The 13,984-nt window shown below is 36.9% G+C and overlaps 1 protein-coding gene across 4 annotated transcripts in view; it reads right to left on the bottom strand.

Moving 5' to 3' along the window:
* The window catches only part of PIK3C2A (phosphatidylinositol-4-phosphate 3-kinase catalytic subunit type 2 alpha), a 49,986-nt gene that overhangs the window by 24,672 nt on the left and 11,330 nt on the right, over positions 1-13,984 (bottom strand). For 3 of the 4 annotated variants that reach the window (XM_079307897.1, XM_079307899.1, XM_079307898.1), the window contains exons 2-8: positions 12,788-13,962; positions 7,365-7,471; positions 5,628-5,785; positions 2,695-2,815; positions 1,921-2,032; positions 1,296-1,375; positions 1,117-1,180 (exon numbers count right to left, since the gene is read on the bottom strand). In XM_079307897.1, the coding sequence (XP_079164023.1) occupies positions 1,117-1,180; positions 1,296-1,375; positions 1,921-2,032; positions 2,695-2,815; positions 5,628-5,785; positions 7,365-7,471; positions 12,788-13,897 (1,752 nt within the window). In that variant the 5' untranslated portion in view covers positions 13,898-13,962. The remainder of the gene's footprint in view (positions 1-1,116; positions 1,181-1,295; positions 1,376-1,920; positions 2,033-2,694; positions 2,816-5,627; positions 5,786-7,364; positions 7,472-12,787; positions 13,963-13,984) is intronic. The other variant, XM_079307900.1, reaches the window with a different exon arrangement.

Genomic DNA, 13,984 nt, shown 5'->3' with positions numbered 1-13,984 from the left:
AAATTTCAAATGCAGAACTGCTGCTATTTGGACCTAATCATCACCACCTACAAACAACATCTCCCAAAAAGATTACAAAGAGTGGAACACAAGTCTGAATCAAGATGTTTTGCATTCCTCATCCCAGCCTGTTAAATCACAGCTAAACAAAGAAGCTGAAGCAGCTGCAAGAGCAAAGCAACAAAACCACCATGTCAGGGAGCAGTAACAGCTCTCTCTTCTGCAAAAAGGTTGTGTTCAAAACCACCCTTGAGAACGTGGTGAATCACCAAAATGGGAATTAAATAATATTAAGGGAGTATGGAAATAGCAGCCAGCAGCTTGTTCAGACCTGCATTCCTGGACAGGCAAACAAACATAGTGGAAAAGAAAAAAGTCTTGCAATTAAGTAAATTCATTTCAAGACTGTTCTTACAGAAACTGCTTAAGAAACACAGTTATCTAATATTTAAGCATTTAAGACTCCAATCATTACAATCAGCTGTTAAAAGCAGCTTCTCCTTGGAGAATTGAGCAAAGTAGGTTATATCCATAAGCTTTTGCAGATGGGACATTAAACTCTTCAACATTCAAGCTACCTGTCATAGACTGAAAGTAACAACTTTTTTTGACAGGGTATTTTAAATTAATTGAATCATGCACAAAAAGACATTATTATGCTTTGTGTAGAACTTACTTGTATGTTCCAAACATGCTTCATTTCTAACTCTCATTGTACACAACTGTTTCTGCTCTCTATTATGCAGATTTTTATCTGTTAGTAAACACATCTATCCTTCATGGCTGTCAACAACAGCCATAATCAGAATTCAGACTTTTTCCCTATTCTCCTGAATTAATCTCTTCCCAACATGTTTGATGCAGAGGTTATTTTGCATCCCAGAACTTGGAAAATACATTTCTAGTTGCGATGATCAGATAATAACTGGTTTGCAAGAAAAGCCAGGAAGAAAAGCAGAACAGAAATCTAAATACCCTTGATGATAATTTCACATTTGACAGCTTGTTCAGATTCTCAGTTTCCCTGAGAAAACCTGCAAGTGTTTTTCCCAGCTACCTTATCAGTGAATTTGGTCATGCCACTTTTAGCTCAGCAATTATCTACAGTGACCTTACCCCATTCTTAAGGGCTGTGTTAACTTGCTTGTGATATACCTCAAGAAGCTCTTCAATGGAAGACCTGCAAGAAATAATAGTTATTGAACATAAGTACAAGAACAGAACAGAACACAACCTTGGTCAGGATGTCAGCAGTGATCAGTACTTGATTATTAAAAAAAACCACAAAATATTACCTTATTATAGGTTCTCTGAAAGGCTTTTCTACTTTGTAGAGATGTTTGGTTAGATGTACAGGTGTCCTGTCATCATCTTCCTGCAATAAAATATTAGGTACTAAGTCCAGTTCACCTTTATAAAAGATGCATACTTTTTAGAATATTAATTATTAACAGCTGGGGTGTTGAAGGGGAAAGATGTAAGGTGATCTCTTCAAAGGGGAAAATAAATAATTACTTAATAACCAGTGAAATGTGCACACATGGGGACAGAGGGAAGAAACAGCCACCAAGTGCCCAACTATGCAGATACCAAATACTCCTTCCTTCCCCTTTGATGGTCTGATACATATTTAATTAAACTTATAAACTATTCCCAACTTTTATTTAACTCTGAAATTTATTCCTTCTTTTTCAAGCCTCAAGTTAATCCAACTGCTTGCATACTTTTTCCAGGTATAAAACACTTGTTCTAGTAAGAGACATCAATATTTATGTAATTTGCCTTGTGAAAATTCAGTTATGCATTTCACTTCCTCGTGGGCTAAGAGGATAGCATTTCCAACAGCAGGCACACATGCTAATTTGTCAAGAAGGTGCCACCTTGGAGGCAGCACTGTGCTGCAGGCTGGCAGGTACTCACTGCTCGTGCCAGGTCGCTGCACATCCCGCTGTGGGTCAGGAGCTGCAGCTTGATGTCTGTGTCCCACTTCCTGCAGTTCTGGATGTACTCGTGACTTCCTATGCAGTGCTTGCTGTGAAACAAAAGCAGGTACAGTCACAGCCAAAGCAGTGCTTCCCCAAAAAAAACCACACAAGATATTCCAGGCAACCTGTTGTCATGAAGCAAGTAAATGGTGAATAAAGCTCCACGCCATCCTTGATGTGATTTTTACTTCTGCACAAGTTTTTATACACTACTGCAGATAGCAGTACCAGGGCTAAAACTCTTAACAGCAGTGGTTAACACTGAAACCAAAAATTCTAACCCAGAAAACCAATGGCTTTGTAAATCATTAGATTTGGAAAAAGAAAAGTGACAACAAAAAAACCACCAAACCAAAAATCAAACGAAGAAACAAACAAAACGCTGCAAACCACAACTCCCCCAGTTTATTAGAAAACAGTTGACTTTTTTTTCAGTTTCTGAGATTTGAAGAGAAAAGACTAAAGTAAACAAAAAAACATCCACCTACAGAAATGCTCTAGAAACAAGCATCTGCACTAGAACAGTTGATGATGATCTAATTTGCTGTATCCCAGAGCAACTCCAAAAACTTCTGATCTTTGTGCAAAAAGTTACTTCCTTACATTTTTAAAGATTCTTTCACACATTTAATCACTAAAGATACACTTTCCAGTAATTGTGTCATGAAAAAGCATGAAATTAAGTATTAACAAAAAAGAGTTTGCTTACTTCTGTAGAACTTCTTCTTGGCCACAGACTTTCAGGATATAGCTGCCAATGTCCACTTCATTCAAGTCATCATGCACCCAGCAAAGTGCCTGCATTATTATAAGCTCAACAGGGGAACTCACTGTTTAAAGAAATGACAACTAAAAGTTAAATACAGATCTATAGCAAGTGATATTAACCACTGTTCACTCACAAATTGTAGTGATTTAATAAAATTGATTTTTATACTTTCAGAGAAGGCTTTTACACTTCTATTATCACCTAGATTTCACTTTTCTCTCACAAAGAAAGGTCTCTCATGAAACTTGCCTGGCATTACAAAAAAGCTCAAAAAAATCTTTATAGATTAGGATACAGTGTAGTCCCTTTACCAGAAGTACAAACACAGTCTGCAGAACAGAGGACAGCCTTTTTCTTTTTTATTATAAATTTGTCCTATTTAATAAGGACTTCAAATAGGTAAATGATCCCAGAGGCACATACAGTTTAAAAAGCACTATCTGAAGAGTTGGAGATGGAACTCCTTTATTTGTTAGGCTTTTGAGGAACTGAGTATCAGCTGCAGCTGAGGTAAATCCTACTAAAAGTCTTTCTCCCTTTCCAGTTGTCCAGGGAAGTTTCTACTTAGTACAGAGCAGATCTCAGTAAGCATCACCAAGCCTTGCCAAAATGCAACTCTTAGCTACCAGTACATTTTTTTATCAAATGCTTTGTGAAAATAGTCTCTCTTTCATCCAGTTAACTACAGAGCAAAACAATAATCCCAGTCAAACCCAAAATCCATTCCCCCCACAGCCACCAGCTGTCACTGACTAAAAATACAGATAAGTTTGAATGACATAAATGTTTAAATACAAAATGCTCTCTAGCCCTTCCTACCTAGTTTCTGATGAACACCCTCATTAGCAAATACTATTACCAAGTGCCTCAAAATTATGTAAAAAGTTGCTGTATAGAAGCATTTTTTAATTTTATCAGTACCTTCAGAGTGGGTTTTTTCCCTTTCCAGGGACCTTCTTGACTTTCTCAATTTTTACTTTTTTAAGAAAAAATATTTTAAAGAAAAAAATATTACTACTATGGTCGATACAGAGAGGTAATGCCACAATATTTTCCACAAGACAATTCATGTGCTTCACCTCATTAACAAATTATTAATTATTACAAGCACAGATGTATATGAGCACATAGGAAGAATGATTGTGAAATTCAAGAACAAGGAATGATAGGAAGTATGAATTCAGAAACACCTTAAGCCATTAAGCTTGTTTAACTTATTATTGGGTGAAACTGCTGTGTCACCTTCAGCAGAGAATATATCTGGTAGCTGATAAAGAAAAAAGATGCAGTGATAGTTGATTCAGGGATAATTTCTGTGCTGCAGTCACAGGCTGCATTGCCAAAGGTCTGCCAGCCTTGCAAAGACAACCTTACCACCTTTTCCCTGCCCTACATCTTACTGAAAGACATTAATCTCCTGCTGACACACAATGTTTGCTCAGACAGAACAAACTTCCATGCAAAGTCTAATAAATGAATGCAAAATGAATGCAAATAAGTTCTAAAGTTCAACCATTTCCCTCCTGAGTCCTTTCCACAAACAGAGCTGTCAGAGCACTGAGAGGCTGCAGTTCCTTCTGAGCAAGACTGAAAGCTACACTGAAGTAAAGCACCTCTAGCATCAGGATGCAACAATTTGACCAAGCAGAGAAGGAATTAAAGGCAGAGAACAACTTTAAATACCCCCATCACTAGTCACATTTCACCAGCTATGGAAGAAAAACAGTTTAACTGCGAATAGTTTCAGTGACAGAAAAAAGGGAGGGAGTAGAAAGTGCAAAGAAGAAAAGTATGTGAGGTTAGAATGCAAAACACATTCCAAGCTAGCCATAAAAAATACTAGAAATAAAGGGCTGAAGCCCTAACACTTTAGTTACCCTACCAAAGCCTTCTGTAGGAAAGGATTAAGCTTGCAGTATTAGAAAAGTGTAGTCTTAAGGATTAAGTGCAGAAACCCTTCCTAGGCTATACTTACAATCCACCTCATTTCTTAACAAAAGATAAGTCCCCACAGAATAAATGCAAGGTCCAGCAAACAGACATAGAATAAAAACACTGATGCACTGAGAGCTTGTTTTTCCAATAGAGCAGCTCCAGATCTTTTGAGAACAGCTCAGAAGCATCCACACAGCTAGATGTTGAGATCCAAATGATAACCCTCACAAGTGACAATAGACTAGAGAAGTATAGAGGCAAAAGAGTTTCTATCCAGTTATTTTATCAGCCAGAACTTCCAGAAGCTGACAGCATGCAATTACAAATACAACCACTGTGCAGTCAAGACTGCACAGAGAATATCAATTTATGTAGCACAACCAGGCAAACCTCAAAGGTCCACCCCAAGCCAATATTCCTGGTTACCCACAAAACTGGGACAGCCAGTTGTGGCACATCCAACCATATTATTTTAGTGTTTGTGCTCATAAGCATGTATTGAAGACAAGGTAGTTTTTTTTTTTATTGAAGGCAATGATAGTTTTAGTGTTTATTCCTATTTTCCAGCAGCAGTTTACCTGAATTTTTAGACAGCCTACAAAAATTTATTTTAAAATATGTTAATAGTGTTGAAATGGAACATTAAACATTAAAAATCTCAGTCATTATCCCCTCAATAACTACAAAGTAAAGAGTCTTGAAAAAATATTTTATTATATTCAGCTACAGACCGAATACTGTTTCTGGTTTGCTAAATATTTTCTGATGGAGGTACTGAACCAGAACTATGCCTTTCCTCAGTTACCTCTCTCACATTTCCCACAAACAGCCCATGCCCCTGAGACCCAGGAATTACAAAAACTGGAAGGCAATGTCCTAGGCTGAGTGCACAGTCCTTAACAAGCCAACTCCAATGCAAGAAGCAGGAACATACATACCATCACATGTGAAAGTTACTGGTTGCTGGAATTCTTCAATTTCTATTGAAACCTTGATACTGGCACTCTCCCCACTTATATTTCTTTGAAGCATGATTGGACTCAGCACAAAACCTGGGTTTGTTTGCTGATCAGTATAAGGAAACTTGGTCCTCAATCTGGAAGAAGAGAAGGTTTATGAAATATTGCAATGGAGAAATCCAAGACTAAATCAAAATAACATGGTAATAACCACAAGGCAGAACAGTAAAGACTACCTTTGGCCCTCTACCTAAATTGCATGTGCAAAGCACCACTTAATTTCTATACTCTCAACAGAACATTGCCCACAATAATTGCACAAGTAATAGTTAGATGGGAAAAAAATCCTAGCATATAATTAGGCAGGTTTTCCACATAGTTTAAAATATTTAATAGGTCAGTTCTTATAGGACATACCCAGCTTCTGCAGAAGCTAAGCTCTAAAACAGTTCTCAAAAAGGTAATCCACAGTATCTTCTGAAAATTAGTTAAAAAAAAATCAATAAACTCTTCAAATGTTTCAATTTTTAGGAGTCTAATCTGAATTTAGATACCATGCAGAAAGCAGCTGTTCCAAGCTATGGAAGCTGAGGAAGAAGCCTTAATTGAGATAGAGGTTTTTATTTAGGACACAAACAGTATAAATATTTACCTACTAATGAAAAAAAATCATACTTGGAAAGCTGCTTTTCATTTTCTGCTATTTAATATGGATAAAATAATTTAACCTTAAACTTCTGCCAATATTACAGTAATATTACAGGAAATTAAGAACAGAACTCCTCTACAAGGATCATTTATTTAATCATCTTGATTCTGGACAATAGCAAGATCCTCCAGCAAGAGCTGTGCAGCTGAAAGCCCATTGGTATTTTAAACACTGGGTCTTGGAAGAAAGGGTAACAATTAGATGGAACCAGAAAGTGTTGCAACAAGTCTATCCTATGTCAGCTCTGTCCTAATGTTCATCAGTAAGTTTCCCATTTATATGAATTTTCATTGCTTTTTGTGGAGTTTACTTTTCATTTCATAAACATTCCCGCTTAAAAAAAAAGATTCAAAGATCTCTATTTCCTCCATTATTTCTTGAATTTTTATCTTAAAAGGAAAAAAAGGCAAGATAGTTTGTCTTCTCTAAGAAAACAAAAAAAAAATCTCTCATTAAACTGTGGCAGTAAGAATAAAACCCTACACAATTTTTAGAGAACTTCACTATCTAATTTAAGCAGAGATAAATTTAAAGGTTTCATGTTACAGAATTCCAGTTGTGGAAGCAACAAAAATAAAAGCATTTAAAGGTTGGACATCCACTGAGTGATAGGATTTTGTGAGGTGTATCAGCTAACAAGGAAAAAAAAAAAGACTTTAAATTATTTCAACAGAAATTGTAATAAAAAACAAACAAGATACAGAAAAATATTTCAAGGATAAAAAGTTATTATAAAAAAAAGGAAAAGTCACAGGACCAAAATAAGAAAGAAGACATATGATAAAATAATAATCTTAGTACTGAAGATCTTAACAATCCTGTTGCATTCTTGAAAAAAAATAAACAAACCAGGACAAAACCAGGAAAAACTGAGATAAGAAAAGGAAAAAGGATACATACTGAAATCTGTCCCATCAAGCAAAAAAATGTAGGACTGTTCCTGTCAAGCTAACTGAAAATGAATCATTTAGCTTATTTTTTTCCCTTCATATTCAGTCATTTCTTACTTCATAACTGCTTCAGCAAAAGCTGACAGTTCTTGATTCTGCCCTTCAATTGCTTGGAGAAGCACGTTTTCTGTCAGCGTGCCAGTGGTCCCATTGTCTTTCTGCAACTCAAAGATAATACAGGATTAAAATAGCTGCAAACATATTCCTAAAGTCAGCAAAGCCATGTGCAGGTGATAGATTTTCATTAGCCTAAGTTTACTATTACTTTTATGTCTATCTCTATATGGAGAAAACCATATATCACTACTAAATTGAAAAGTATGGATTCACTGGAGCAGTGACTCCTTGACAGCATGTCATTTATTTACCAGCATCATTAACAGTTAATATTAAGTTGCAAGCAGTTCTTGAGCTTTCAGCAGTGACCTGTTGCATTCAGATTTGGCTAAATTCAGTTGAACCACAGATGGAAGAAAAACATATTTTTCCTCCAGTTCTGCAATTCAATGTAGTTCCAGAAAGAACCACTACATATCTCTAGTGCCCATGATTATCTCTTTCTACAAAGCAGGAACATGCAAGTTAAACACTGGAAGGAAATAGCACTCAGAACATGAAACTTACAATTAACCCCATGGAATCAACTTAGCATTGTTTTAAATCCTTTATGCCAAATTCTCCCATCACCTCTCAAAACTGTAAACCACAATCTCTAGAGTATCCAACCCAAAGAACAACTGCTAAAAGAGAGCTGCAGTTTCAAACAGCAAAATCTAATAAACTTACAAAACCAAAACAACAAACAACTGCAGCAGGTTTTAAAACCATATCTGCTTTTTGATCCAATTCACAATACATCCATACAAACTTTAGAGTAAGCAAAAAGAAAAGTTGGAATAACCAGTGGAACTCTGCTGTCCACAATCTAACAAGCCACCACTAGCCTGAGTGATTTGTGAAGCTCCTGCCAGATCCTCCCTGGAACAAGTTACATGACCACTTAAATTTTTCATTTTTCATCCAAAAGATTTTACAATGTTTACAGAAAGCTTTAATCCAACCACAAGGCCAGGAACAAGGCAGATTGCACTACAGTTTTTCTGAAAATCACCACAATTTATTCTCATTTGAAGTAGTGATTAACTACTTAACTAGTATGTGGGTTATTTATTATTAGCCCAAGTAGTCAGCTAATTTCATTAGAGCATATCAGACAATATAGTTAAATGAGACTCTCAAAAAAGGGGTCAAATCTGAGAGAGCCACATACTGTCTGTCAGGTCTTTTCCCTTCAAGCACTTTTCCCCCTTGAAATTAACTTGTTTAAGCAGCACAGCATAAACTTGGAGGAGATACAACCTATAATTGCCACTTGAATTGCATTTAAACCTAATTATTTCAGCTAAAATATTGGTTGCATGAACACTGATCAGTCAAAAGGACAAATTCTGTGTAATTGGGGATAAGCCATACCACATGAGACAATTACAGCAGGAAGCTGTAAAGCCACAAAACCTGAAATGAGCTGCAGCAGCATGCATAACACCTTAAATTCAAATAGGTTCTTCTATTGTAACATCTCAGACAAGTTCTATCACATAAAAATACTCACAAGACCTGCTAACCTGTGCAACTGTATCTAGCAAACACATTCTCTAAGCAATTGCACAACACCATCAGCAAAAATCACAAGGAAACAGGTAGGGGACATAGCCAGGGAAAGGCAAACACCTCTGATGGAAGTCAATCACCTGCTGGTTGGCACTCAACACAAAATTCAGCACTGCAAATCAAGAAGCTGCCTCTAAAATGTTAAATTCTATTTACAAACTCTTGAAGGAATACTACAAATAAGCACAAAGCACTATGCAACCATAGGATAAAAATACAAACAAGGGACCTACTTCAAATGCAGTCACACCAGTGATGAAATAGCACTTTATGCCACAATGTGACACTTTTGAATTCCTTACAGAAAAATTTGCAGGTTATTCTACTGATAAATTCAAAGTTTAGGGAACTAACAAGGCATGTCAACAAGTGCAAGCTTAGCCAGGATAAATAATAAATTTTAACCTATTGAGCAAAGAAAAAAAAAAATAAAGATTTGGTTATCTATGGTTCACCTCAGGGTCACGTTTGCCTAAGGAGAGAAACCTCATATTATTACAAACATGTAATGTTGGAAAAGACCTCCTGGTGGAAAACGAAGAACATCAAACACCTCCTTATTTTTAGCTGAACTTCAATTTTAATTTTTTATCACTTTTGGGAAAATAATTTCAAGACAACAAGCTCTGAAAAACTAAGAATACTATTTCAACCCACTGATCTCAGATGAGTTTTGAGCAACAAGTAGAATTTTAATTTCTTTAACTTCCACTTGGGCTGATCTAGGAGGTGCAAAAGCTATCAGTCAAACAGGAAATAACATGAAAGAAAGGACTTCAGGCCAAATAAGATAAATAGTTTATGTCAGTATAGGCTGCAAAAATAGAAGTGGTCTGTAAATATAATTAATCTGAACAATGAAAAACAAACAAACCCAAACCCCAATAAATTAAAAGTCAAGTTAAATAAAATTCCATGAGTATACAAACTCACAAGACTCAGCAGCTCTGTGGAAAGCAAGAGAAAACAACACATAAGAGAGTACAAAATAATGCTTTTTGCCTCTGTTTTCAGAAGTGGGTGACAAACACTGAAATATTTAAAATAAATAAACAAATGTATAAATGTATAGCTACTTCAAATATGAACATATACATTAAATAGGCAAAAATAAGAACAGATACAAATAGAGAACTCATCAAAACAAAGCAATCTATTGGTTCAGGGATGAAACAGTTAGATAGTCATAAATTTTGACAGACTCAAAATATATTTTTGATTTAATCCAAATACTAATATTTTTGTTTAAAGGGGCAGTGAGACTGAGTTATTCAGGAAGGGCTCAGGGGGGAATGATCCAGACTTGTTAAGATGCAAGACTTAAAAATATACTTTGAAGAACATATAAATTGGGGTAAATTGGCTAAAACACAAAAGAACAGCCACAAGTAGAAACTATATAATTCACAGAGTAGAAAATTATTCACTATATAATACACGGAGTAGAAAATCACTTAAACTAGAAAATAAAGTAGAAGCACAGGATAGGCAAAAGAGAGACTGTTCAGGTTATATATCAAGGATATCCAATTGAGACACCCATCTTTAAATCTATTTATTTTCTTCTTAAATAACTCAGCAGAAGCAATCCTTCTAACTTAGTCTTGTATCATCATCTACCTTCATAATACAGACTAGAACTGGAGTGTGATGCCAAAACAAGTCTGGAGGAGCAAAAGTGCAAAGCAAATCTCAAAACCCTCAATTGGGCATTCACTGCAGAAGTCTGCTATAAATTAAGAGCTTGTTTGAAAAAGATGGTGATTTAATAAAAATTAATTGACTACAGAATTGATGTTGTGATGCTATCACAAATTAAGTAAATGCAATAAAAGAGTACCAAGCAGGATGCCCCTGCCTGTAATGAGGGTTTATTCATGATGTACAAAGGACATGGTACACTGTGCTCTCACACAGAGAGCTAAAATTCTTATAAGTCATCCTCAAAAAAATAAAAAAGGAAAGAAGATCTCACACAGAGCTTGCATTGAAAGCTGACAGAAAGTCACCAACTCTTGTAACATATTGAGGTAAATATCAAAATGATTCTTTCATCTTAAGTACCTGCTGTTCCATCCTGACACAAGAACATTTGCTAAGAGCTAGTTTCAAATGTGTTCTGCTGAAAATCAGATGAATGATGAGGAGGAGCTGAAACAGCCTTTAAATCAAAAGTGGCAGGAAGAAAAGACTGCATGTGAAGGCAGAGCTTGAACTTCATTTATGAATCAGTAGTCAATACATGACAAGCAAACACCAGGAGACTGGACCTTAGGAACAGGAAAGACCCTTTGAAATCCTACACTCCTGAAAAAAAAAAGCCTGGAATGTATAAAACCAGGTTTCATTCAGCAACAGTCAAGCATTACTTCCTACAGACACCACCTGAGAAGAACAGATCCAGTGTAGCCCAGTTATTAGTCAGGAGCTAATTACAGCCAACCAACCACCACTGAAAAACTGACAAACACATCACCAGATTACACAGCAAACTGAGAAGCAAACTGCTGTGGAGCCCAAATTTACATGCCTCTCCAAATACCAGGAAATAACAGAGTTAATGTATCACAGTTTTATTTTTTTTCCTCCCTTGCTGTTGAGCTAAGTCAGACCCAAGATCTGTACACATGGCACAAACCCAGAGATAAATGGATTTTTTGGGTTTCAGGGTGGTTTTTATTTCTTCTCCACTGGCCTTCTATTGAAATTTTGCCAGAATGCTGACACCTAACCCAGAAAAAACAGGAAATCCTCCAAACGAGAGGCCAAAATTTTCACTTCAATGGAAATTTTGACAGCCTTTTAGGCCACAGTCTAGTAAATATTTCTATTTCTGAGAAAGAAAACTTCCTCCAGTCTAGAGGTGGGGTGGGAAGAATTAAGGAATTATTGGGAAAATATCCTTGAGTGATAACAGTTGTTTTTTTTATGGCATGTCCCTAGCTTTTTAAAAACACCTAGAAAGACAACACCTAAGATTTGAAACAGCTGTAAACCAAAGTCTCCAAAGCAAACAAATAGTTTACTTCCCATTCTCTAACCAGTTTCTACAAATACAATTTTTTTTGGCCACTATCACCCTTGCCAGAGTGCTGGCTTTTCCACTGAAAACTTCTCCACTTCTCTTTCAGTCTTTGTAGTCCACCAAAAAAAAACCTCCAAAACCCAGAAGTATTCATATCCACTTTCTAGTGAGCTGACTAATATTTTAAAACATGTCTTGTTTTTTTTCTTCTTCTTCTTTCTTTTTTTTTTTTTTTGGTTGTGGAATTATCACAGAAAGAATTGAAAATATAGGAAAAGTTGAATAACCTACAGTCTTTTACAGTAGTTGGGAAGAAGTAGGAAGCCCTAATGGGGTGCAATTAAGCAGGTGAGACTGTGACATTACTAATCACCTGCTGCACAGTTTGGTTTTTACAAAAACTGCATGTGCTCCATGTTCAAAGACATGAGTGCCATAACTAAAGCCCCTGTTGAGTTTGGTCTTGAATGTTTCATTGAAGTGATCCTAGAGAAGGATCTCTCAAACACCTTTTTGCCCTGCCTGATAAAAGTGACATTGAAAAACAAATTTCTACAGTAAATGTGGAAGGATTACACAAGGGTAGAAGTATTTTGGGAGATAATTCAGCAGTAATGCTCAATTTTCTGAACAGCACTAATACATATACCATAACATGACATTATCTGGACACTGCTCAAGCCAAGTAATATGCATAAAATAAATAACAGACCTTCAAGTGTCTTTAAATACTGTCATTCATCTTTAGTGTTATACTGCAATTTAAAGATACAGATTTACATACCTGTGATGTTTGGCCCTGTAACTTTGCAAGCTGAGTTGTTCTCATGTTTAAGGACTGACTCCTTGTGACTGTGGCTCCAGAAGATTTCCCATTAACCTTCCTTTCCAGGTGACAAGTCAGTAACAGCTTTTCTTCTAAGAGAACAGCATCCCACGGGTCTTCAGCAGTCATACTTGAAGCCCTCTCCCCATCATCCTCTGCCTTGTTTAAAGTCTCCCCAGTGTCCACTTTTGGTTTACTCAGAGGATCCAAATCCAGCCAGTCGAATTTACTGACATCCCCACAGCTCTCTGAGGTTGGCAGGCTGGACACTGCAGACTTCATGGAAGTCATTTCTAGGTCCGTGCTCGACTTCCCATTTCTCAGGAATTCTGAAGTGCTTGCAATTTTGTCAAATACTTTTGCCATTTCTGGAGTGAGTACTGGATGGTATAAAGGTAGGCCTACATGTGGATGGAAAGGTGTGGTAGCTGCCAGTGGGTATGAAATGTATTGTGACTGTCTTGGAAGACCAAGATAAATAGGCTCTCTGGAGGGATAGGATGACATAGTTGGATGGAATCCATTCTGAAATACACCAGTCTGTTTTGTGTAAGAAGCTGAGGTGTAAATAGGAGGTAAAGTGCATGTCACAGGCGCTGGTATTCCAGGGGTCCACTGCCTCCTCTGACCCGCGGGCCCCAGATAAAATTGTGAAGACACAGATGGGCTCAAAATAGGACTTGCTGGTAATGTAGGTACTTTACTAGATTCAAAATTGTCATCCAGCAGCAGTTTCTCTAGTTCAGCATGAGTGAGCTTCTCTATGTCAATGGTTCTTAGTTTATCTTCCATGCTCTTGGCATCAGCCTCTGGAAACACCATGAGATCGTGGTCCTGTTTGTTATGAGTCTGTGCTTTTTGTCTGGGGCTGCTTAAAGAATGAAAGGTTTGTTTATTACCAGCTACACCTCTTTCCTTCTGCATCTTGGCTAATGCCTCAGCTTCCATCTGCAGTGCCTCCTCTTTGTCCACATCCTTTGACCTTGGGGCTGACAGAGAAGGTGAGGAGCGCTGCTTGAATCCATTGCTGCTGGATATCTGGGCCATGCCGCAAGAGCAGCTGTCCATGTAAAGCAGCAACACTTCCCTTGCACTGGCTGCCTACCCTTGGCTTCAGAGGGGATTTAGCAGACCTGAAAAGGAAATGAAACATCA

Source organism: Erithacus rubecula (genome assembly GCF_903797595.1).
Source record: "Erithacus rubecula genome assembly, chromosome: 6".
NCBI lineage: Eukaryota > Metazoa > Chordata > Aves > Passeriformes > Muscicapidae > Erithacus > Erithacus rubecula.
This window is presented reverse-complemented; position numbering and strand designations above follow the sequence as displayed.